At 38.5% G+C, this 26,453-nt stretch overlaps 1 protein-coding gene across 1 annotated transcript in view; it reads left to right on the forward strand.

Moving 5' to 3' along the window:
• Nucleotides 1–26,453, forward strand: part of PLXNB2 (plexin B2) — a 77,981-nt gene that overhangs the window by 44,747 nt on the left and 6,781 nt on the right. Inside the window, exons 15-30 of the mRNA XM_010003392.1 lie at nucleotides 1,624–1,760; nucleotides 2,379–2,546; nucleotides 4,142–4,250; nucleotides 5,906–6,133; nucleotides 6,583–6,759; nucleotides 7,224–7,363; nucleotides 8,394–8,494; nucleotides 10,740–10,969; nucleotides 11,951–12,132; nucleotides 12,911–12,977; nucleotides 13,083–13,229; nucleotides 16,554–16,710; nucleotides 17,735–17,835; nucleotides 18,860–18,944; nucleotides 24,250–24,404; nucleotides 25,762–25,922. Of these exons, the coding sequence (XP_010001694.1) occupies nucleotides 1,624–1,760; nucleotides 2,379–2,546; nucleotides 4,142–4,250; nucleotides 5,906–6,133; nucleotides 6,583–6,759; nucleotides 7,224–7,363; nucleotides 8,394–8,494; nucleotides 10,740–10,969; nucleotides 11,951–12,132; nucleotides 12,911–12,977; nucleotides 13,083–13,229; nucleotides 16,554–16,710; nucleotides 17,735–17,835; nucleotides 18,860–18,944; nucleotides 24,250–24,404; nucleotides 25,762–25,922 (2,345 nt within the window). The remainder of the gene's footprint in view (nucleotides 1–1,623; nucleotides 1,761–2,378; nucleotides 2,547–4,141; nucleotides 4,251–5,905; nucleotides 6,134–6,582; nucleotides 6,760–7,223; nucleotides 7,364–8,393; nucleotides 8,495–10,739; nucleotides 10,970–11,950; nucleotides 12,133–12,910; nucleotides 12,978–13,082; nucleotides 13,230–16,553; nucleotides 16,711–17,734; nucleotides 17,836–18,859; nucleotides 18,945–24,249; nucleotides 24,405–25,761; nucleotides 25,923–26,453) is intronic.

Consider the following 26,453-nt stretch of genomic DNA (forward strand, 5'->3'; position numbering starts at 1 on the left):
GCTGCTTGTTAAAAACCTGTCGATGGCTGACCAAGCTTTGAACCAAAATGCAGTACATTGGTCCTCCTCCTTGCTGCCATTTTTGGGCCCTCCATTTTATAGCTGTAAGCTGTCACAGAGATGACAGCCCATGCCTGAGCAAAACGACACAGGGGAAAGCTTTTTGCTGCATGACTAGTAAGGTGTGGGCTTGTTACTCTCTGTTTCTGCACAGGGCTTTTCCTCCTTAGTGTAGGAGATCAGTGCAGAGTGGTGGTGATCAGGGACACCCTCATCAGCAAGGAAAGTTTTCAAACATGTTTATTTGCATATGCTTCAGAAGGAATAGCCCCAAGCCTAGCTTTTATTATCAGCCAACCATTTTATCAAGGTTATACAAGAGGAGGAGAGCAGATGTCATTTACAAATACACAAGACTGGGAATATACTTATTGCTTGACTTATTTAAGGAAAGCTGGTGTTTTAATATGGCTGAAGAAGCACAGTTATGCATCAGAAAAGGCATTACCTATTCAGAGCCTCCCTGAGCTGTTCTGGTATGCTTTAGCAAATGCAGGTTCCTTCACAGCAATGCCCCTGCCCTATGCTTGGGCCTGGCATCTTGCTCATGTGCATGGTGCACGTGGCAACTGGGTGTATGGGACCTCTGTGCCACCAGCCTGCACAAACCTGCTGTCTTGGGGCAAGGCCTGTGGCACGTTGGCGGGCACGGCCAGGCTGTGGAGCCAGCTGAAGCCATCTCATGCAGTTTGCACGGCTTTGGTCATCCTCTTGATTCAGCAGTCTTGTCCTAACTAAGGATGCTTTTCTCAACTGGAAGCAGGGAGTAATTAGTGATGAAGTAATCAAATCACACAGTTCATGAAGAGCCCTCAGTGTTAATTTACAGTTGTTTGTCATTGCTCCCGGAATGCAATCATGGAAACAAAAACTGAATTGAGAACAAAAGGAGGGAACTTACTTGAGAAATTTAAATATCCAACAAATTTAATAACAATTTGAAGTGTGTCTGCTTGTTTCAATTCATTTTAAGAAATCTGCAAGATTCTAGATGCATAAAGGAAACTTCAGTGTTTTCTTTCTTTGCTAGCTTACTACTCGAGAGAAGGATAATGATTTTACCTCAATTAAGAGAGCTTTAAAAGATAAAAGAAATCTTAGTATTCTTTCTGGTCAGCACCAGTTTTTAAAACCTTACCCTGTCTTTCCTGTAGCTGATGCAGAATGTAGGAAAGCGTAAGGAAAGGTGAAGATAAACTCAGCCATAAGGAAGAGAGAAATCTTAAAATAAGTAGGAAAACAGGAAATCCAACAGGAAGCTCTCACAAACTTAATGGCAGCTAACTCTACATTTTGTAAGTAGGGAACTGGAAGTCATATAAAGCCTTGTAAAATACAGGAAATATGGAAAAAATATAAGCACATTCACATCATCTGTTACTTCTTCCTTCAGAATAAATAATTAAATATTTTGTTTTATTTTTTAGAAATGTCCATAATTATTTAAATTTTGTTACTTTTCATGTAGATAATGTTAAACTTCTATAAACTATTATACCAATTAATACCGCTGCAAATTTTATTTTAATTCTCCTAATTAGTTTGACCATCTCCTCTTTGCAGAAACCTCATCCTTCTCAAATCAGCCCTAAAAGTGGTCCACAGGCAGGTGGAACCACACTTACCATCACTGGTACAAACCTGGCCACTGGTTCCAAGAAGGACGTTCGAGTTTCAGTCGGTAGCCAGCCTTGCAATGTGTACGTACCCTGAGTAACTAAGAATACAGAGCTGTATCCTAACAAAGCATCAGCCTTTTCTGGCCTGTAGAAATTAAACAAATCCATTGTCTGACTCTTTGTGACTCATCCTATGCAATATAGCTCTGCACGTAATGTTCAGACAGAAACTCACTCAGAGGATCCAGCTGGAAGAAGCAGTTATGAAAACAACCGAAGTGGGAGAACTCAGATAGCCAAAGATTTTCCTAGTTTTGGCTTTCTCTGCTTGACTGGCTGCTCCAAACCCACCCATGCTTTCCTCAGTAGTTCCATATAAAATCTTAATCTTCTAGTGGCCCTTGGCTTGTTCTGGCCTATTCTTTTCCCTTTTATTAATTGCTGCCCTTCTCTTCCCCCAAAGCCAGGAATGACATGAAGTGCGCTGACATTGAATTATTGTTGTCTGTATACTATCCTTTATATATTTAAAAGACCCAAAGTGATCTGAACAAAGTGTTGTCTCCTCTCATAACTACCTAGTGCCTAGAAAAAATAGAGCCCTGGATTTTTGCCTCTGGGGCACCTCAGTAAAGAATACAAATCACTGTAATGTTACTAACTGCAGATGTTTCCTCTTCTTGTTCTTCTCCAATCTAGCACTGAATTTGGAGATGAGATTGTTTGCATTACAGGATCTAACAGCAAGGTAGAACTTGTTCAAGTCACAATGGACTATGGGGGCACAGCAATTACTGTACCACAGCAATTTTCATACAGTGAGAATCCTACTGTCACCAAGTTCCTGCCAGTAAATAGCTTCAGCAGGTAATGAAATGCTTGTCATAACTTTTATAAGTGGGTTAAAATGTGTAATATGTCATAAACCTATTACATATAGAACTGTTTAAAATAAAAACTCCTGTACTCTAGCCATGCACAAATTTTGATACATCATTTGTGATCTTTTTAACCTCAGCTGATGTTTGGAGGTATTCTGTTTGTCTCCAACCTTTAATCCCCACTTCAAAGGTAAATCCTGAAACCAGAAAAGGTAATGAGCTTCTTTTAAATGAAGCGTCTCAAATAAATAAATTTGAAGTGTTTCAGCATGATGAAGGGCCAACATTACTTACAAATCCTTATCCTATAAGGATAACCTATATAAAAGGTGTCTGACGAAAAGGTCTCTAACGATTCTTCTATTCAGCTTTTCATAAGTATGCTGGAAACAGGGAGAAGTTGTGGCTTGACATCTTTTTGTCCTATAAGGAAAAAAATTATCTTTTTAGGAAATCTAGGTCAAGGTACAATAATGATTTTAAAAGGCATGCTCTCCTCAATGATGGTACTCACAAACATACCTTTGGTTGCTGTTCTTTCTGGAAAAAAGCTCACCTAATAGTAGTTGTGAAATTAAAGAAATATATGCTACTCTTACATTTGTAGCAATATGGCAAATCATCTGTATAAAAGTCCTTGTAACATACCTCTAGTTTTGAAAGTAATTCTTGTAACAGATACAGGGACAAACTTGTGACCTTGATTCACGCTGGTCTCTACTTTTCCCTAAAATTCTGGTCTTTCTGCCTATTAGGGTTCTGTTGGCAGAGAGAGATCATGTTTCCACTTTCTTTCAGTAAAAACAGGTATAACATCATGATCTTCCAAATAGGACATTAAAAATAAAATGGGCTATGAAGCCTCTTGGAGAAATTGGTACCTTTCTCCTTGAATATAGAGTAGTCATTTATGTAAAACAGGATTTGTTTTTAATATTTGCTTTTGATTTTTGGTTTGGGTGGTTTTGGTGCCTGGAGGGTTTTTTTGGTAGATCAGTAGTGATTTAACCCAGGGGATTTAAATGACTTCTTTTTTTTTCATGTATATAAACTAAAGCTTACTTGAATGGATTGCTTTGAGGATTTCTAACCCTCTCAATCCATGTTACTTCGATGACTTTAATTCCCACTGGCCACTTACATACATTCTTCTTATGCAAATGCATTATTTTTTAAACATTGTGTTGCAAATGAAAGAGAATAGAGAAGCCAAGTTCCTACAGACCTGTGGAAAAGAGAGTCTCATCTTTGTCTCTTTGTGTGTGGTAGGTGGAGTGCTTTAACAAAAACACTGGAGGACTAAAGCACACAAAGATAGGTAGCAACAAAAAGCCACAAATACTGATAAAGCAATTTGTATTTTTTTGTTCTGCTGTTTTAAAATGGGTTTGAAGATCATATTGCTGCTTTTAAATGATGTGATCATCTATAGCTTTAACACAGGTCTCTTGTGTAGGACATCTTATTGTCATTTAGGCATTACATAGCTGTTTTCAGTAGCAGGAGCAAAGCAGGATAAAGCCGTCTATAGCTGTGGTAGTTTGCCAATGATTTGATTTCTTTTTTAATTCTGCCTTTCAGCGGAGGGAGGAATATCACAGTAACTGGAACTGGTTTTCAGATCATCCAGAGTTTCTCCTTGGTGGTGTATGCAGAGCATCCAGAAGGAGGGAAAACAAATCTCAAAATGGTAATTTTCTTTCTTTCCCCCTAATGGTATCACACTGCATGTATAGCACATAATCTGTGAGGAAAATGCATTTAAGTTTGCCCACTGGACTTGACTGGGCTTGGAGTGGAATAAAGTTTGAACAGATTTCTGGATCTGTTCAGGGTTTCTATGGAAGAGCCTACTCCTAGCATCTTGACTGAGATTCACTTGTACCTTGCAGTCTTCTGCTTTGGAATGATTTTCATTCAATATAAGAATAGAAGAATTAAGGTTTGAGTGGTAAAGTGGATGTATTTCAGAATTTGAAAGTGTTTCTTTTTTCTTTATCTTTCTCCTTCTTCTCCTGCTGCAAGCATGAGAGATTTGCCTGAAACAGGACCCAAATTCAGACAGTGCTGAGTGCTCAGCTTTGCACAGTCAGTGCCTTTTATTTTCTCACACCTCAGTGAACCAAGTCTTCTTTTCTTTTTTGCGTCATGCATATTTCACCTATTGCATGTTCACAAAAAGTTGTGAAAAACTGTTAAAAAAACCCAACCAAACAACAAACCATTCCTGCATCTCATGTAAAGAAGAACTTGACATTACCAGTAGTCTCAATTTTCTACTTTTCTACTGAAGATCACAATTTAATGCAATGATTGAAGACATAAGAGTGGTCTTTCAGTAAGGATATCGTAAGATTTTTTTTTAAGGCTGGCTCTTCAATTTAAGACTGTCTCGTGATCCATACAGAGTTGGTAATGTGCATGTTTTGTATTATATGCATGATTCAACTTTCAGAGTATGCCAGAGCCAGCTGTATTTGAGTCCATCAGAACCCTATCCTTAAAGAATTTGAAGAGAAAAACTGCGAGATATAACTATTGTGATAAACTTAACTCCCACAACAATCTTAAAGTCTGTTAAGCATTCTTGATGGTGTTCATCAAGATTTCTTAGCCCCTTTCTTGGCATTACATACAGCATACATTCTTGGTTAAGACTAGAAAGTATTCTAAACTTTTGCTTCACTTCCAGTTATATGGCAATATCAGAAATATGGAGGAGAAGCTACCAAATTGCATTTTTCAAAGTGAGAAACCAAAGTGGTGATAGAAGAAATATTGCAGGTTCTTATTAGGTTTGTTGTCTGTGGTTGATGTCACTGAATGACTGAAAAGGTTTCTATGATAAAAGCAGTTGTGTAATAGGGGATGGAAGACAGGTTAACTGAGTTGTTACCTTAAGTAGTTGATTCACAGTTGGTAAATTTAAATCCAAAATTTCACTTAGTAATTGTATTGTATATCAGAAGGGTATTTTACAGTGTTGGTAGAGAAGAATCTGCCCAAGATACTTAATGGTAAAGAAGATGACCTGGATTAAAGCTGCCATGTTAACTTCTTAATCTTAGAACAATTTAATAATATTATCCCAGTTTAGTCTAGAGAGACAGAATTTGGAGGCAATGGAAAGTGATCTGTAGCTTAAGCTTTTTCTGCTGGAAGCGGCTAGAACATAACGAATCAACAATTTATTCCCATCTTTAATTTTATTTTCAGAAAGTTATTTTTGCCATATGGAAAAGACATAAATCCAGTGGCCTTATTTCTACAGTCTAAAATTGCCAACTGTTATGTACAGGAATGAGTCAAACTCTAAAATGTGCTTGTTCTTCTTGTTTCCTACAGTTTGAAGGAGAGCTTGTTAGAAGACTCAATGAAACCACAGTGGTTTTTTCTTCCCCACCAATACTGGAAGACCCAGAAAACTATAACATTACCACTATTATTCTAATGGATCATTATAGTTTGGTTGTGAAAAATGAGAGCCACTCTTTTGCCTATGTTGCAGACCCAACATTTGAAAACTTCACAGATGGCATCAAAAAACAAGTCAATAAACTTATTAATGCGAAGGTAAACTTCACGAGATGGCAGTTACTCATTTTGTCCTTGAAGCTTGTATGGAACTTTTGCTTCCTTTCTTGAACCATTAACAGCTTTTTGGTACCATACTCCAAATGTTTGGTAGAGTCCCTTACCTCTGCTACATGACGAACATTGCCAGCTCCCCTTTCCTTCTCCCTCCCCTTCTCAGAGATCGTTGCTATCTTCATAGCCTTCAGGTTTCCTGGGGATGCTCTCTCCTGCTGATGCAGGAAATGCCCTTTGCCAGAGAGCTCCCAAGGTCTGAATGGGACATCTCTTCTCAGCCCTGGAAGGAAAGGGGGGAATTGCATAATTCCCAAACACTCAGCTCTTCTGTACACTGCTGCTAAAAATTATCCACATGGAGAGCTGCAACTCAGGACTTCCTGTCTCCCAAGACTTTGTGATGATGACTTAGCCTTTTATCTTCTGTCTAGGGCAGGCACCTGAACAAAGCCATGACAATAGACGAGGCCCAGGCTTTTGTGGGTGATGAGCCTTGCATCATAAAAACACTAACTGAAACGGACTTATATTGTGAGCCACCAGAAGTACAGCCTCAACCAAAGAAACGACAGAAGAGAGATACCATCAATAACCTTCCTGAATTCATTGTAAGTTACCTTTTTAATAGACTTTATTATCATGTGCAAGTGACACTGATACAGTGCTTCTTATTTAAAGTAATTTGTTTCCCAAAGTCGTTGTAGTGCCATGAAGAAACTCCTTACAGTTCTTTCTTCCTCCACCTTCTACTTGCTGTCTAGAAAAGGTCACGCATAGAGAGAGGTCCCAGGCTGCCAAATGCCTTCTGCCTTCATGACATAGGAATGTAAAATTGTAGCTAGACAGGCTGGGGATTTTTCTTACTCTGGTAAGCAAAATAAAACTACTTAATGAAATAAAGTCCTAGTGACCTAAATTCAGTATAAAATATTAAGAAATATTTCCTTTGTTTGGCAGTTTGAGGCAGAAATTCACTTATTTTGAGAATTACTAAGAATTCAGAGTGCAACTGAGAAGTAAAGCACTGTTGATTTACAGTTTTTGAGGCAGATGTCTGTGATTATCTAATTAGGTGAAATTTGGACTCCGGGAATGGATCCTTGGAAGGGTGGAATATGATACACGTGTGAGTGACATCCCACTGAATCTTATATTGCCACTTGTACTTATTCCTATGATAGGAATCATCATCATTTCTATCATCTGTTACAGGTAAGTTCCTTAAATTATGGGGTTTTGATGTCCTAAATCTTTCAAGGTATTACCTGGTTGTTTTCTGCTCTGTCTACAGAAATTATCTTTGTCTTTTTTAAGAGCTGCAAAGTCAAGAAAGGCAGTTAGAGCTGGAAATATGTATGAGCACCAATTTATTCCTCTCGCACACACCAAATTCCTTGGTGTCTGTCAGCCCAGCCCGTCCTTTATACATAAGCACAACAATTGGTCCCAGGCTTGCTCAAGCACACAACTGCAAACTGAGTTGCACACATACATTCTTGAAATGGCAGCTCAAGTGCCTCTTGTGAAGGAGATAGCTAGTTCTGTATACCTATCCATCAGCATTTACACTGACAAATTTGGCTGAGGGGTCATTTTGGCCTTTCTGGCTGAGATAAGTGTTCCCCACACACAAATTTCATGGTTAATGATGAAATTTAGGGTTCACAAAGGGCCAGAACAATGTCTGTATTACATGTAAGACCTACTTAGCCCCATTTTAAGGTTAGTAATGAGGGGCTCATACTCTCCCTTAGGAGGGGTTGGATTCTACTCTTATGGTGCCTATCAATATAGCGAAGAAATGCTGAAGGACGTGCTGTACACCACTAATGTTCTCGTGGTCCTCTTGCAGCCTTCTCAGTTTGGTCCGAAACACACTGAGTGTCTCAGAGCCAGTGCAGGACATGTCACAAGCAGTCCTTTGTTCAGTACATACAAATTGACTCTCTGATTATATGTGATTGAAAGCATTTGTAGCTACTGCTTATTGGATCTTAAATCACTGGCCCAAGTGTGTTTTGAAGCAGCAGACCTGTCATGGTGCCAGGTTGATTTACACAGAATGAAGGCCTGGTCCACTGTTGCTGTTCTCCTCATCTCTGTTTCTGCTGCCAGTGTTTAAAAATAAATCAAAACCAGTAAAATGTCCTCCAGTCCTTTGGCTTCCCCCTCAGAGCTGTTGCAAATTATTTACTTTTGCAGTTTGTATTTTCTTATAAAAACTTACCTCTGTTCCTTAAAGACGCAAGAGCCAACAAGCAGAACGAGAGTATGAAAAAATTAAATCACAACTTGAAGGCCTGGAGGAGAGTGTCAGAGACCGGTGCAAGAAGGAATTCACAGGTACAGCAGATATTTGCACTCCCATGGGTTCACTTGAGCAATCAGAAGTTGGGCTGGAGCAATTGTTTCAACTTGTTGAAACTGTTTTCTGGGAACAAATAATTAGTCAGTCTTAGTAGTCGTGATCACTGACATTGACATACAAAAGATATTTTGCTGTTATATATGAAAGCCGTAAATAAAACAGGGAGCTGAGGTTATTAAAGGGAATGGATAGATTTAGTTGAAAGGAAGCACAGAGTTAGCAACTGGGAAATAGAAACTAGTTGAGATTGGGGTTAAACCATTAATGTGAGTGACCATTGATACAGAAGAAAGAACGTTATATAGTGGCTGACTGTGCACTTAGTATTTAGCACAATGACAGTATGTGCCAAGTATGCACACTAAAAACTGTTTTCAGAGCTGCAAAATTTATTTGCAGCAATCAACATACAAAGGGATAATCTGGAAAACTCACAGGAAAGAAGTAGCATTTTGCCCTGTTTATCCTGGGAAAACCTTAGGCTTGATTTGAGGAACTAGCTAATTGGTCTGTGTAAATGTAGAGGCATCATCCCAAGGAAAGCAGCATGAGGTGCAAAAGCTCAGCATTTCTACATGTTTGAACTACTCATTGCAAGGCTTGAATTAGACATCTGAGTGCAAACATTGCAAATATTGGCCTAAATTATTACCGTGAAATCTCATGGTAATATGACCATGAAACGTCATTATCTGAATTATACTTGCTGTTGGGTCATGTTGAAATAATCTCTACTAAAAAAGTAAAAACAAACTACATGTATTATTTCTAAAGAGACATAGATTATCTCATATTGACAGTGGCTAAAAAACAGGATTGAAAAAAACAGCAATTTCAGGGTAGAGTTTGAAATTAATTTAAGAAGCTTGGGGTTTCTGACTGATTTTGGCCATGCTGGAAGGCTTTCCCAGTCCTGTTTTTCTGGTATTTCTGGGACAGTATGTTCTGTTCTTGTACCAGTTTGCTTTCTCTGGAAAACTGACTCCTTCCAGGTTCTGGACACAAACCAAAGCAAATGTTTGAATCCAGAACTATTCCCAGATGGGCTTCATTTCAAACTGCATTTTGAACTGTGAGAAGATCAATCAAGGTTAACAGCCTCTTTGCCACCTCTCTCATGGAACTCATGGAACTTCATACTAATTTCTGAAAGGAGAACTTTCCTTTATCTTGCTGACAGTCCTAGTAGTGAGCTACAGGCTCCTGCTACATGTTGGGTTGAAGGTTTCCTCAGGTCCACCAAGCACAAAGGCTGGGGAAGTAGAATGCACATCCAAGGAGTAATCCAGTTCCTAAGCCACATCCACCTTGGCTGACAGTTCAAATGAAACACAAATCAACACGTTCTGGATCCATACTGTGAAACTGTCATGTCAACAGCACCAAGTGCAGGCAGTCTAAAATACATGGGACCAAAGATAGGCAAGGAAATGGACATCAGGGAGGAATTACAAGTACCATGAAACTGGAAAGCACAAGACACTTTCTCCCTCAGCTTTGCCTCATCCTATTAAAAAATGAATCAATAGGAGTAACAAAATTGCTCTGACAATAGGTCTCTATATTAATTAAGATGGTATTCCAGTCAGTCAGCAATATTGAGTAATTGGAAAGCCTTCAACTAGAATAGCTGCTCCAAGAGATGTTTCCCTTCGTTGTTCCTTTTAAGAACTTCAGAAGCTCTTGAGTCCCACAGAAGCGTTTCTGTCAATCTCAATGAAACATTTAACCACCTTCTTCCTACTATCCCCTTCCTTCCAATTAAATTGGCAGGTTTACACATAAATCTTTTTTCCTCAATTGCTCTGTGTTTTTTAAAAGAACTTTTATTACTACCTAGAGTCAAAGGAAAGAGAATACACATTTAAAAAAAACAAACACAACAACAAACAAGAAAACAGTATTGCAGTGCTCTATGCTACAATCCTACATTTGTGTATATTAACTTCCCCAGACATCCATTAATGCCCTTTTTCAGGTAGGTAGCAACAAGAAAATCTTATGTACTAAAGGCAGTTGTCCTGTCACCACAGGATTAGCTGTGGTCATAGTTAACAGGATCATGGGTAAAAAAAGCAAGAGAAAATGTAAGATGAAATAATAGAATTTTTGGTGTTGAGTTGCTTTTTCTCTATTACAAGGCACCCAAAGAGATCATGGTGCCTTAAAAAGCTGCAGGCTTTTTTAAAATAAGCCTTTAAACTGTATTGCATATTCCAGATCTAATGATAGAGATGGAGGATCAGACAAATGATATCAATGAAGCGGGAATTCCAGTACTGGACTACAAAACCTACACAGACAGAGTCTTCTTCTTGCCATCCAAAGACGGAGAGAAAGATGTGATGATTACAGGGAAGCTGGATATTCCTGAGGCCAGGCGGCAGACTGTGGAGCAGGCTTTGAACCAGTTCTCCAACCTCCTCAATAGCAAATCATTTCTCATCAATGTGAGTACTGAAGTTGTTTTACTCTATCTCTTAGCTAGTGTGTACAAGACAGTAGGTTTGTAAGCACAGCTGAGCCAAAATTAATAAAAATAAGTTATTTTCATATGGCTCTGGTTCCACAGCAACCACTGCAGTCATCACAGCCAGAGCTTTCCTGGTGGAATGGAGAGACAAGATCATATTTTTGTGCCAGGTCACATAGTATGGAGTTAGTCAACATTGCAGTGGCTGTGGGAAATCACACATTGCCAAACTGGCATAAAAAAAATGCTGCTACAACTTTGTTTTAGCCTTTTAAGAAACATGACTGGAGAATGTTGATTCCATCCTGGTTCATCACAGGAATCACTTGCAGGCAGCCATCTGCTGGATCTCTGTCCCAGAGAGGCAGAGTACTCCTCAAGTGGCCTATTCATCAAGACTGAAGAGTGCTCACAGCAGCTCGGAAGAGACTTCTAATTGCTCACTCTCAAAAACTGAGGCTGATTGTCAGGCACCTAAATATAGATTTAGGCTTCTATCTTGTTCTCTTTTTTTAAATGAGGCTCCAGTGCTGAGCTAGTTAATGGCAGCATTACGGTTTATGGCAGATGAGCACGCATTCCCAGGTGTACTTAGATTAGTGTCTTTGTAATTTGATGTGAAAGGACTGGGAATTTGAGGGAGATGGGAGTTGATTTTCTCTCTTAAAAAATTGTCACAGAAGACTTTTTTTTCATTTAATTAAAGCATCCTTTTTATATAAGGCTTCAGTTAAAGTATATCAGCATTCCTTGGGTTTGTCCAATACATTGTGTATCTAAAAAAATATATAGGCAACATTTTCTTATAAATAGTTTTTTTCAAACTTCTGAAAACTTTTCCATTCTGTGCTTTGATTAATATTAAAATAATATTGCTTGTCTTCTTAGTGCAGAAAAGTGTTGAGGTTCTTCAGAAACCTGTCATCTGACTTGATTTTACATTTGTTTTCTGTTTCAGTTTATTCACACACTGGAAAACCAAAGGGAGTTCTCTGCTCGAGCTAAAGTCTATTTTGCATCTTTACTGACAGTTGCTTTACATGGAAAACTAGAATACTATACAGACATCATGAGGACACTGTTCTTAGAACTCATGGAGCAGTATGTTGTGGCCAAAAATCCAAAGCTGATGCTAAGAAGGTTTGAATGATTGTTATATTTTCTGTAGTTCTCTGGTTTTCTGTAAATGTATTTCATCTGCCACATGACTTTATTAAAATGCCAACGATCCCTAAAAGTAAAAAATAGCCTGGCCCAAGCATACTAGGAAGACAAGCTGACCAAGAACAGCTGTAGAAGGCACAGGCAGGACTGCTGGCAAAAGATTTCCTTATCCAAATACTGTAGTGTAGAATCTGCATTGAGATTACTGAAACATCTGCCTTACTTCAAAATACAATACCAAACATTTAATTTACTTTTTAATCTAATTTTATTCCAAATGATCTAGCATTTATACCACACATCATCTCTGTAATGAGCATACATAATCAGCTTGCATTGTGCATTCAGTGAGGGCTTTCTCTAGTGTTTTAACCTTGTTTGTTATCCCAAATAAATTACAAAAGACCTTGCTCTGTATGTGTTGTAGCTTTGCAGTCTGAAGGTTATTTCCCAGTAACTGCACAACTGGGTTAATTTTTTAGGTCTAACAGCACAGACCCAATTTAAGATATTGCAGAAGGGATGCGTGCTTTTCAGTAATGAGCTGAAGGTACCCAGGAATGATGAGCAATACAAAGTACTTATCCTAAAGCAAGTACATGCTCTCAAGGTTCTATAGGGAAATCATTGCACTAGGAGAGTGCATGCAGTTAAGCATGTGAAAATATTATATTTTAAGCAAGCAATGTTTTTCTTTAAAACTCTGTCATTAAGTATCCTTACCACACTCATGGTTGTGTTGGTTTTTTTTCAGATCTGAAACAGTTGTTGAGAGAATGTTGTCTAACTGGATGTCTATTTGTTTATATCAGTACCTCAAGGTAAGAGTTGAAGTCTATTGTCTGTGGGGTTTTTTATCAGTAATACTTAAACATGCTGCATTGAGGATACATTTTACTGTATTTCATTTCCTTTCCTTTAAACAGGACAATGCTGGGGAGCCTCTTTATAAATTGTTTAAAGCTATCAAACACCAGGTAGAAAAAGGCCCAGTGGATGCTGTACTAAAGAAGGCCAAGTATACACTGAATGACACAGGCTTACTGGGAGATGATGTAGAGTATACACAGTTGGTAAGTGGAGCATTGTTAATATATTATAACATATTTTTTTCTTCTAAAATTAAGTCCTGCAGTCTGAAGTCTGTACATGCTTTTCTGGACTACTGTGATCTGAATAGAAATTCTGGTTGCAGGCAGAAGTGTCAATAGTTTGACCACAGCAAGTCTCCAAGCAGGAAAACGGAATTATAAAGTATCTTCCAAGTGTTAAGTCCAAGTCCTGCTGCTGTGGAATCCATTTCAGTAAATCTCTCTCATAGTTTTCAGAGTCTGTCTGAACAGTGGTCAGGGTGTTTGGCTCCTTCCCTTTTCCCATCTAAATTAACTTGCAATTGATTTTTGCAGAATTCTTGCACTAACGTTATTCCTGAACTTTGGGTTACCTTTCTCCCTTATGATTGCTGCTCATCAGCATGTCAAACATAATTTTAGAGATCTTTTTATTAGTATTCCAGGATGAGCTCCTCTACAGTCCTGTGAGTTGGCTCTGCAATCTCCAAAATACTTTAAGAACCTATTTCTGCACTTGTTCCTGCATGAGTCAAACTCTCCTGAATATGGGCTGCCCAACTAGCAATGAAAGAGGTTTATTTCCACATAAATTCCCTACAGTGATATGGGGAAGCTGCCTCTACAGGCTGTTCAGGAGACCCATGTTGGATGCTTCAAGTGGGATAAAGTGGACATCCCTTTCCCTGGTGTTCCCCATCAGAGCTCCACCACCTCCTGAATCTCATCACTAATGTCATAGTGCAGTTCTCTTATGAATTCTACTTTGACTTAATTCTGTTAAATACCACAAAATTCCAGCACTTTTTCAACCAGACTCCAGCACACAGATTTACTGTTTTTCTAAAAAGCTGAAGCAGCCCTGTCTTTAGCTGTTATGGGAGGGTAAATTCTAGTTTCACTCTTCCTGACGGTCTTGCAGGTTTTCTACAGGATACAATATAATGAATGTCAAAGATGCACTGACTGTCCTTCAGAGATCAACACAGGATTATTTTTTCCCTCTCTGATTTCTCTTTTATTGACATGTTAGCAGCCATTTCTGGTTGCCTCCTACTGAGAAAGATGCAGTGTTATATCTGCAGTGTAGAAAAATAAACTTAATAAAAAACTTTACTAAGTCCTGGTAAAAAAAAAAAAAAAAAAAAAAAAAACAACAATTAAAGAAAAAAAAATCACCACTTTGTGTATTTTGAAGGGATCCTGATGGGAGGGCTGATGCAAGGAGAGTGCTGCAGGACTTTCACTCACAGAATCACTAGACTGTGACCTAGGCTGCCTAGAGGAAAGGAGTGTGCTGGGCAAGAAGAAATATTTTAAGTTCATTTGATATTTTGAGAATTAGTTGAATTGTTATCTTCATGTCTGAGCTGAAAGTGCCACCCATAGAAACCACAGTGACTGGCAACGCTAGTTCTATTTTCTCTTGCATATGGAGAACAAAATTTACTTGCACTGTGCATCACGTAGGACTTAATGGCAATAATTCTTTGTTTGGTCTGTTTCTTTTTACAAAAAAAAACCCACAAAAACAAACAAACAAAAAACCCCAACAAAACAATGTCTGCATTTAAGCTAAATCAATACAGTGTGAAAGCAGAAAATTTGTGTATGCAATCAAATGTGGGCACAACAAGCATACTAGCTAGATATTAAACATTATAACGTTGTAGTTACATGACAGTATTTGGTCCAGATCTACAAATTTCCCATCAAACAATTATTTTAAGTGTGTCCATGCATGGAAGATGATGAGATACGTGTATATCTGTATGTTTGAAGAAAGATTATGAAGAGGTTTACTATTGCTGTAAATTATTGGGATCTTTGGCATGATGATGACATTGTTCTGGTAACTGAATCATTAGGGAGCATTTGTGCACCAAGGTAGGTTAAAGCATGAGTTAATTAGTTCACTTCTGCCTGAAAGTGAGACATGTTGGGAAAGTGTAGTATAGAGTAGTTGTCTGCTCTCTAATTGTTCTTATTTAAAAGATGAATCTGTTTTACATCGCTGGTTATACTGACATGCTGCATACTGAACCGGCAGCAAAATCATGTCTAATTACCATAAAGCTAATAGGAAAAGGAAGGTGAAATCTCATGATTAGTTTGAGAGTTCTGTCAAGGGACAGTGCAATCATGTTTAATTTGACTGCCGTATGGCATAGCTTTTCTTCACTGTTTAAAAATACCAGCCATGCAGGTTTATTTCTGAGGTTTGAGATGATAAATTCAGGCATTCTGGTTGGCAGGACCATATGTATCTGAGAGCTGTGATGCTTTGGATGTGCCTGGCCTCCAAAGCTACCTGACTGGTAGAAGATCCACAAGGGCTCTGAGCTGTTGTATTGATTCAGCTAGTGAAAGAAAGAGGCTTTTAGTAATAGCTATTTGATTTTGGTAGGTTGTTGGTTTGTTTTTTTTTCCTTCTGGAGATCTTTCCTGGCCATCATTTACTCATTTGCTTTTGTCTGTATTAAAAGTGACATTTACATAGCAAAGCTACTTCAAAAAAAAAATTTAAAAAATCACTCTAGATTTACCAAATTATAGGCTTTCAAGAAATTCCCTTTAAAATTAAAAACCCCATGTCAATACTGTCAGAAAACAGCACTATTTTAGAACTACCATAAACTGCTTAGGTAGATTTCCTGGAGCTATCAGAGTTACTGTTACAACAGAAAGCAGTAATTGAAGTCTTCAAACACCAATGATTATATAAATGGCATATACATATGTGTGTATGTGTATATTTATATATATCTAATGAACAGCTGGTCACAGGAGGTGGAGTTACGGAGGCTGAACAAGCCACTGTTTGTTAGTTGAGTCATGTTAAATCACCATATGTAAAACCACAGCCATGAAAACATTGTATGGGAAGGCAAAAGCACATAACATTCTAGGAGTTCAGCAAAGTGCACCTCAAATGATCATTGGGAACTCATGCATTACTTGTGCACTTCTGTGTTCCAGGTAATCAGGCTATGTGAGAAGCATGTAACTAGTCAGTGGTCCAGCTGCTTTGTTCTTGTGTGTCTCTAATAATTTCCCATGAGTCAGTAATAGTACCATATCAAACATCAGTGAATCTTTTCTATTTTGTCATAGTGGGAGAAAGTAGCTGGAATTTATGATAGCTGGTTGTCTGCCATACAGTGGAAGATCCCTCACAGAATGCATACTGCAAATATGTGCTGCTGTCCAATTATCATTGCACATTGATTTTTAGACAGTTTGCATTAAAATAGCCCAGAGAAACTGATTCAGAGGTAATTCAGCACAGATTTGTTTTAATAACCACATGCATTCTTTTAATCACAGACAGTAAATGTGTATGTACAAGATGGAGGAGCTGATTCCATACCTGTGAAAGTGTTGAACTGTGATACTATATCACAAGTAAAGGAAAAGATAATAGACCAAGTCTATCGAAATCTGCCATGTTCTCAGTGGCCAAAAGCTGAGAGTGTAGTTCTTGGTAAGTAGCTACTTGTGATACTGTATTAAGCAGATGAAACATGTTCTGTGATTTTCTATTTTCCTGAAAAAATGTTTATAAAATAAATATATATGGGGTGGAGGGGGGGGTGTTTTGGGTTTTTTTTTTAATAAAATGTTTAATTCGTGTTCATCTGGATGCAAAAATACAGCATTTTGAGCAATCTTAATATGCATTAAAAATGAAAGCTTTCTTACAGAGTTCTTTTCCTTGACTCTTAAAAGTTTTGGTGTACTGTCACTAGTGTGTGAAGAGCCTGTTAATGACTGTTACCACAAATGTATTCATGTCTGAAGGGGTATTCAGGTACTAATTAACATGATAATGACAGCATAGACAATTAACTGATGGAGAAGTAATGATGCAATTTCATAAAAACTGATTTTGACTTACCTTTATGATGGTTATGCAAAGAATTAGAACTTACAGGAGCTGTACTTTTAGGAGATGATAAGCTACCCAGCCTCTGAAAATCATCCTGTTTGAAGGCTTTCAATATTGCCCTTCTCTTCTTGAGGGGGAAAAAAAACCAAACAAATGTAACTTAAAAGGCCTAATAATCTCCTAATAAAAGCTCCAAGTAATAGTTTTGCAATATCTTCATGACTGCCTGAATCTGAAAGTAGAGGATGCAATTCTTGGCCTCTAGAAAGTCTTAGTAAATTCCTTAAAAATGCCTTTTCTATTCCATATAAAGTCCTTCTCTATTTTGGACTGATAACAGTTCTTATTCTATATTTTTATAGCATTCTGTGCAAATTAATATAACTTTCTATGGAAAATAATCAGAAGTCATGTGCATGGTTAGAGATAATTCAGGCAAACTTCTCTAATAAAGGCCAAACTATCAAGCAATAAAAAATGCATCACGGCACGTGCCAAATTACTTTTTTTAATACTCCACAGTGGAGTATCAGTGGGTCTCTAAACTGAAACATTCTTGGAGTAGTTATTTTTACACATGGTTAAAAACTGTATTTTTCTCATTTTAATTACCCCTCAGAGTGGCGTCCAGGTTCTACTGCACAGATCCTCTCAGACTTGGATTTAACATCCCAAAGAGATGGCAGATGGAAACGTATCAACACACTAATGCATTATAATGTAAGGAGGTGTTTCAAAGTGGTTGTTTGCATCTGTTAACTGTTCTCTAGTAATAAATTAAATCTTTTTTTATATATATAGAGACCTCTGTGCTACATAAAGAATAAAAAAAACCCTCTACCTCTGGGCCTAGGCAGTAACAACTTGGGAGCCTGAAAGGCTAGGTCTATACATATTGCCTCAACATCTTACCAAAAACTTATCAGGCAGATGTCAGCACTTTGATTTCCTCATCATAGATTCATTAAGGTTGGAAAGGCCTTAAAGATCATCAAGTTCCAACCCCCCTGCCATGACCAGGAAACCCTACCAGTAGACCTGGTTGCATAAAACCTCATCCAACTTGGCCATAATCCTCCAGGGATGGCATCGTTGCAATGTCCAAATCCAAATTCCCCTTTGAACATTCAAAAGTTCCTTTTATGCATCTCTTCTTTTCCCTACCACTTCCTACCCCTGAGAATTGTCTTTGTCCTTTCTCTGCTGCTAAATAGATTTTGGGTTGGTCTGGTTTGTTCAACAGCCCAGTCAGGAGACCAGATGTTGACCTTTTTGTACTGTCTGTTTTAGGTTTCACACTGTGCACTCTAACAAGTATTTGCAATCCACTTATCTTCCCTTTGTATCCTCTTTATTGCTTTCTAACAACAGATATCCTGATTAGGAAAGATAGAAGTTAGTCAGTTTTCCCTCAGAAAACAGAAAGGTCCAATTTTTCATTAGAAAGACTATTTTTTACAAAAAGTGCCCACACCAGATTGAGGAACCCCTGAAGTCTTGGAGATGCTTTTAGCATTTTCAGTAGTCTCCAAGGAGGTGTTGATGTGATCTCTTATTAAAGGAGGGGGAGGGAGTCTGTTTTGAATTGCAGTGCCAGTTGCCCAAGAAGCCTTTGAAGAGCAGCATCCATCATAGGTCCAGTTTCCCTGACAGAAATTACAGCAACTGCAGTTTAGGCATTAAGAAAGAGGTTCATTAGCACATACTTCTTTCAGATAACGTCCCTGTTTTTGCATTTTCAAAGGTACGAGATGGTGCCACACTCATCTTATCAAAAATGGGAGTTTCCCAGCAGCCAGAGGATAATCAACAAGACGTCCCAGGGGAAAGTAAGTATCTTGTGGCTTCACTGCCTTCCAGAATTACTAGAAGTCAAAACCCACCCAGAGAGAGCATCACTGCTGTCCTGATCTTGTTTATTGAGCATGTCTGTGGAGCTAGATATTCCCCACCAGACTATATAGGGCTTATTTGTGTGTATTACCTGCTGCACAGTTGCAATGGTTTTCTTTGTAGTCATTATAAAAGCCTTAATAGAAAGCACTCTCAGCAAACATCTGGCATATTTTGTTTCTAATTCTGTATTAGTCAAACAGTATGTTTCATCTTTCCAAAGCTTTATCTCTTTTTCTCCTTCCTTATACTCCTCTCCAGATTTCTTCCACTTCTTATTAGACTAGAATTGAATGCAGTATTCAAGATGAGACACAGAACAGAGCAGCTTCCCTCTCTGTGACATAATGGATCTGATGTAATTTTTGTTATTGCATTTCTTGCAACTATGTTGCCTTGCAGACCCATCTCTGTGCATTCATATTTTGTGTCTCCCTCCTTTTGAGTGATGTTTCACCAGCTATGCTAGCTTGTTTTTTCCAGGATTTGTTGGTTGGCTTTGTTCATTCCATACACAATATCTCTTTAGATACAGCATTTTCCACAATTCCTTTGTGCTTTTTGAGGTTTGCAATCCACTGTAAGTTAGTGTCAGGAATTTCCTTATAATGTTTTCTCTCTTTCACATCACTAGTGATGCATAATTTTAGTATTGCTGTCTGCTGCAGTATACTGGACTTCTCATCATGGAGGACAACTTGTTAGCTTGCAAGCCATCTTTTACAACTTTTACTTCTACATGTTAGTGTTCTGTCTAGACAAATTTCCTTTATTACAAGAGTTCTTGAGACATGCTATCCATTATAATCTAAAATGCACTTGGATTTTTATTGAAATATTTACTTGAAAATTTATGTTCTTTGTCACCTGTTTCCCTTGTATTTCAGATGCTCAGTTTCTCCTTTTTTAAAATCCTTTTATTCAATTATTTTACACGAGGTAGAAGTTAGATTTATAGAATGATAATTGTTGAGATCATTCTTCCTTCTATGAGCTCATTTGAAATGCTTTTCTGTCCAGCACTGATTGCAAAAGCCTAATAGTTTCATTCCTTTAAATAGATTTACTGATCTTAAACTCATTAGGTTTCAAGGGCTGGGCAGTCAAACAGATTGGAAATGATATGCCAGAAATGTATATTTTTCAAGGAAATGGCTCTCAGCTGATAGCTCTGATGTGTATCGCTCTTTAACAAAAATGTGCATGCTTCCATTTCATCTGTGTTGAGTGCTGGCCAGGAAATTGGGACAGGCAGAATTACTTGCCATTTACTTTTTACTCTCTCCTCCTGGATGCTTTCTGATGAGACTTTTTCTAGCATCCTTGAAGGGTCTTATAGTGGTCAAGGCTACACCTCTGCTGCTGCCCTCTTACCCCTTTACTTCAGGTGCCTGACATAGTTGGCCAAGTGGTGACTACTCTGTCATAGCAAGTGCCAATTCAGCAAGTTAACACAAAAAGCTATTGGGTTCAATATCAAAGGCAGTGAAGTGCAGCCAGGCAAGGAGCTGATTCCTAGTCCCTGTTCAGTTTGGTTGCACCAATTGCTGACATAACTGCTGAGGCAGTGGACACCTCCAGAGACCACTAGAGTGGACCATGAGTGGAGCCTGGTGGTGTCCTTTGCTTGCTTGGCTTTTTTAACACAGAGTGGTGTTCATTCTCCTGTCCTGGACTCTAGTCCTCATCCTCCCTGCCTCGTTAACCTATGACAAGCAGTAGAGAACCAAACCATGCAGTTTTCTTTTTGTGTTGTTTTTTGTTCTGTTTTGTTTTCTTTCCTCCCCTACTAATCTTTGGCTATGATTCAGTATGATGAAGTGCTTTGAACATACATGATCTGTACTCCAAGATTAACTCCTTAGTTATACATGTGGCATACTAAATTGTAAAGGAAAAGCAGACTCCTGGGGACAGAGCTATCACACATTTTCTTTAGTGCCAAAGGGTCTTCAGAGCTATCTGGTGCCACCTTGTTCTTTTGGAAAGCTATAAAATGTTACAAAGGTAGCACAGAGCAAGAGCCCTCCGTGAGAGTGATTTGTGAGATGCTATGTGTATAAAAGGGAGAGGAGAGGATCAGAGGCTTCCCCTCCCACACATCCACATTTATATGACCTAGGGATTTGCAGGGCTTGAATAAACAGAAATCCTGTCTCAGCTCTATGAATGAGGCTTGTGACGAAGTGGTTATCCTTTTATCCAGAGTCTTTCATTAACTTGCACCTTTTGCATTGAGAAGTGTCAACTGAAGCCATTGACTGTCTGCCAAAGTACTAAGCTTTGCACAGAACGAAAATGTAAAACCATGTTCAGAGCTGTTGCTTTAAAACCTGGCATTGCTTCCATGCTGCTTTTGATTCACAGCTTCTAACAGGAAGACACTGCAAGCTTGAGGTTGTTAGAAATTAAATGCAGCTTCTGGAGATAATAAATGCAATTTCTAATTTGTATCAAGGTGGAGAATGGTTTCAGTGGTTTCATGCTAGTATTTCGGTACTGAACTATAAGCCAAAACAACACATTCTATTATTATGGGTTTTTTCTCTGTTTTGTGTTTTTGTTTTGTTTGGTTTCTTTTAATTCTGAATAAAAATAGCCAGAGGGTTAAAGAACAGAGGCTTGATTAGCACCTTCATGGAAAACTGTGTTCACAGAGGGGAGGAAACTGGAAGGAAGCTAAAGTGCTGCAGGCCACATAAGGCAAAAGGGGCTGTGCTGCCTGTCACCGTCTCACTTGCCTCCATCATGTTTACATCATGTTTCATCCCACTATAATTAGGCAGCACAGCCAATATTTGGCACTGACCCCCCCAGCAATATTTTATGTTGGCCAAAGGATGCCCAAGGGCCAAGACAAGGAGTTTGGGGGAAAGCATTTGACCCAGTGGGCATAGTCTTCTCTCCACATATGGCTTGACGCATAATGTGGTTACTGCAATAAAAAATTAAGTAATTTCCGCTATCTTTTCTTCACCTCCTGCTTTTCCATTGGGGAAAATACTATCTCATGGGAATGTTCTTTTGTCTTAGAAGCTGTATTACCAACAAGTTTTGTTCCTCATGTTCTGAATTTCCCTTCCTCTTTCTTCCTGCTATTTTTAGCCATGAAGTGGGATCTTTGTATTGCAAAAGTTCATCGGGTTGAGCTATAGTCTCTGAATTCCTATTAAATAACTGTAGCTTCACTAGGAGCCAATTCTGTTGTTGCTAAACAAGCACAGGCCAAATTAGGCTGCACACAAGGGCCAGTAATCTCAGTGGAAACACCTTTGGTTATTTCTCTTCTCCCCAAAGTTAAACTGGGCTATACACCATCAGGAGGACAAAGAGAGGATAAATTCCTTTGAATAAAAAGGAGGAAGCAGAAGTGTACCAAGTGACTGGCATAAGGCTGGAAAGTAGATTCAGCTCTAACTGCGTGATTTGATCTCTTAATTTACAAAAGTAAACAACAGACATTGCAAAAGGAATTCCAAACTTCAGGACCACCAGTAGTTCTTACTGTACTGGCAGGTAATTGCTGTGAATGGTATCAACTGCAAAATCACAGCTGCTTCAAAATGAAGTGATAGCTTTTCTTGCTTGCTTCATTCACTTGAACTTCCAAGTCAAATCAAGGACTCTCAAAGGACGATGTGATTTCATGTGAGATTTTAAATTTTTTTCCCCTGCCTGGTTAAAAAGAGGTGAAGGCCCCAGAAGACAGCATAGCTAATGCTTTTCATGAGGATATATAAAGTGGATTCAAGCAGAAGTGTTGGTTTGGCCAGATGATGTATAAATACAATCTTCCCCATGATGTAAAATATTGAACATACATGCAAGCTGGTAAATTTAATGTAGCTGTTGAGGAACTTAAACTACAATGGCCAAAAATTTGGAAGGACAAAATTCATCCAATTAGAAAGTGGTATTTTTTGCTGTAACTGGGATTCAGTTACATTACATACATACATTAAAGCATAAAACTTAGCATTAATATAGAATTATTTGTGCAGTAGGGCTGAATCACAATTTTTATGGGAAAAATAACTTTCACAAAGACGTCAATTATTTTAAATGCACAGATTTTGTAACTTCCACTGGAAAAGAGCCACTGGTTTTAGGGACAATGCCAAATAGATACAAACTTCAGAAATTAAAGGAAGAACAAGCAAAATCAAGAGATTTGAAACTGAGTTTGTGACACAGAGTATTTTTTTCAAGAGATATTACTTGCAAGTTAAAACAATTGTATGGTCTCTTTTAGAACTGTTCACAACAAAAGATTCTCAAGCGTAGAGTGTCTGAGCATTCATGTTGATGCTGAAATGCAAGACTCCCTTTATTGCACTGCATGATCATTGAACTAAGCTTAGGGACCAGGTGCATAGCCAGGCACCATAACCAGATGAGCTGTCATAAGCATCTAGGAGCTTACTCCTGTTTCTGCTATATGGTAACAGACTTGGTGTATGTTTCTTTCTCTGGTTTAAGCTATGAATACTATTAATTTTTTTCAAATCTTATTATAATGGATTATGAGCTCTCTGCAGTCATTACATCTGTCAGATGGAGCTCACATCCTCTTAACAATTGGGGGTTTTTTTCTTCCTTTTGGCTACAAAGTCAAGTGGTACTCATCAAATGCTGATAAAGGCAGATCTGAACTGAGGTACCATACGTTTAATTCAGCAGTTAGGGTAAAAATGTACATTGTGATGATGATGCCTAGAAAAAAGGTTCATACCAAATTCTTAAAGTGACACTGCCAAGTTCTGCAGTGCTGCTGCAACCGTGTCTTGCCCTATACATGGAGTAGGCTACGATTGCCCCTTTTGTGGCTGGTTCAGATCTAGCTGTATTTCTGTACTTAAACAAGTCTCCAAGAATACAAAAAGGGCTAGAGTATTTTGCTGTGCAGACCTCAAAAAAATACACACACTGTGCTTACATGACCAAACAAGACTTTATTTCTTGTGTGATTTCTTTCTCTCCTTTTGCACTTGACAAAAGCAAGCCACAATTCTACTTCAGTGCTGCTTTTCAACTTAGGTGGTATTGAACATTTAGCACTTGAGTTATATATATTGGACAGGAACAGAGCAATCTAGATCATCTTCAGCAGAGAAAAGGTAAGTTAAGGACAGAGAAGAAGGATCTCATATGTACTTAGGTATATGAGTATTTTTTGGAGGTTGGGTTTTCATGATTTGGGTACAGGGCATTTTTTGTAATTATTGCAATTACTGTTTCTAGGACATGCACTCCTGGAAGATGAAAATAAGGTCTGGCATCTAGTCCGGCCAGTAGATGAAATAGATGAAGGTAAATCGAAGCGGGGCAGTGTGAAAGAAAAAGAGAGGACCAAAGCTATTACAGAAATCTACCTGACCAGACTTCTCTCTGTGAAGGTAGGGCTCAGCTGTGCCACTGTTACACCCTACATCTATAGATTTTGAGATGCAACTTAAGAAAATTGCAGCTATTAGTCATTGCAGCATTTGGCTGCAATTTTAAACATGTGACATGTACATACAAGCTGATGTACAGGGCTGTACATAACAAATATGCCCTGAGGAACATTACTGGGAAAGAGATAAAGTGTAACTCCGAATCAAACCTGCAAACCATGCTTGTGTGTTCTTTAAATAAGGATTTTTCTTGCAAGACAAAGACAGATTTCTCCTCTGTGCCATCTGTTTAGGTAATATTTTGTTGGCTTTTCTTGTGAACCAAATGCCTTATAAACTGCTACAGAGCCTTATATTTCCCTTGTCTTGTTTGTGACCCATGCTGTGGTATAATCTAGAAAAGTAAATAAAATGTTTTTAAATAATAATCCTTTTAGAGTATTTTCAGTGCTTATACTGCAGAATGGATCACAATCAAAATAATTTTGTGAAACATTCCTCCTTCCAGAAATAATTTAGGATGTGTTTAATGACCTTAAAGCCAGGCTCCTTGTGAAAATGAGGGTGATCTGCCTCCAGCTAAAGCCATGTGAAGAAAAGTCTGTGTATAGAGGACACAGATCTGGGATGAAGAGCCAGCAAGATGCAACTGTCCCTTTTCTATTCCCAGTAGCCAGTTTAGAGATTATTACCAGTCACAACTTTGCTAACTCTTACAGAGCTGGGAGGTGTGATGGCTGGGACCACAGCTACTTCTACAACCCAAGGACTGTCAATGTGTCATTGTTGACAGCAGAGTGGCTCAGGGCTCCTTGCCTTCTCAGTCCCTGCCCTGCTGTAGCACTGGCAGCTGGCATGACATTGAGAGAGAGGATGCAGCCCTTCAAACATGTCTGTAGGGTCAACTAGAAGGAGACAGTCTCTAAGCTTGCAGTCTCTAGGGTCCAAGCAGATTCAGGAATCCAACCAAGCATGCAGCCCTCCTGGGACACTTCAGCCCTTGGACTCAGTGGGGCTGATGGAGCTGGGCCAGACCAGTTTCTGCTCTTTCTGTCAAGCAGAAAGCATACCTTTCTGTGCAAGCCATAGAATAGATGGTGAAGTCACAACCTTTCAGGCTAGAACATAAAATTGTTCTCTAGAAGGTCTTTACTGTGTGGGTAGTTTGCAAGGTTGCTGCACTAAGAAGTTGATTGTTTTTTCTCACCCAGTGTCTTTAGCTCTCAGGATGAAGGCCATCAGTGACTGCAACTGGATTATGAGCTGTTAGTGTCAGTAGGAATAAAATACTCTAGGATGGCACCAAGTTCAGGCTGTAAGACAAATGTAATAGATTTTTTTTAAAATTTGCTTTTAGGGGACACTTCAGCAGTTTGTAGATAACTTCTTTCATAGTGTACTCAACTCAAACCACGTGGTTCCGCCAGCTGTGAAATACTTCTTTGACTTCCTTGATGAGCAAGCAGAAAAACATGACATCAAGGATGAAGATACCATTCACATCTGGAAAACAAACAGGTACAGTATGAACAAAGTAATACTTGTAATGGGAAGGTAATTCCGAGGTCCATACTGACACCCTTAACACAAATCAAAGCAAATTTTATTTATAATTCTCAGAATCACTTTAATTGAGATAATATATTTAAATGATCAAAAGTGTTCCCAGTAAATGTAGAAGCTACAAAAATGAAAACAGCCTCCCTGGTTGTCATTGGCAGATTTGCCACTTTACTTTTAGTCTTTCCTCAGAAGAGGAAAGCAAGAGGCAAATGGGTCTAGATTTACCTGTCAAAGCACAAAATCTAACAAAATACTACTTGGGTAATTTCTCTAACCACACAGACATCTTCTCTTGTGGTTTTAGGGCAGTTGAGATTCTTCTCATATGAGGTTTTTTGGTGAGAGATGTAAAGCCCTGGTTTTCAGATGTGGAAACCAACCAACCAAGAGCTTGTATAAATGTTGAAATTAAAATTAAGATTTACTGTTGTGAGGAGATCAAAATGCAAAACTAGTAGTTCATTTCATCTGATTTGTTTTTTGTAG

The sequence above is a fragment of the Chaetura pelagica genome, unplaced genomic scaffold (genome assembly GCF_000747805.2).
Source record: "Chaetura pelagica isolate M959 unplaced genomic scaffold, ChaPel_1.0 scaffold57, whole genome shotgun sequence".
NCBI lineage: Eukaryota > Metazoa > Chordata > Aves > Apodiformes > Apodidae > Chaetura > Chaetura pelagica.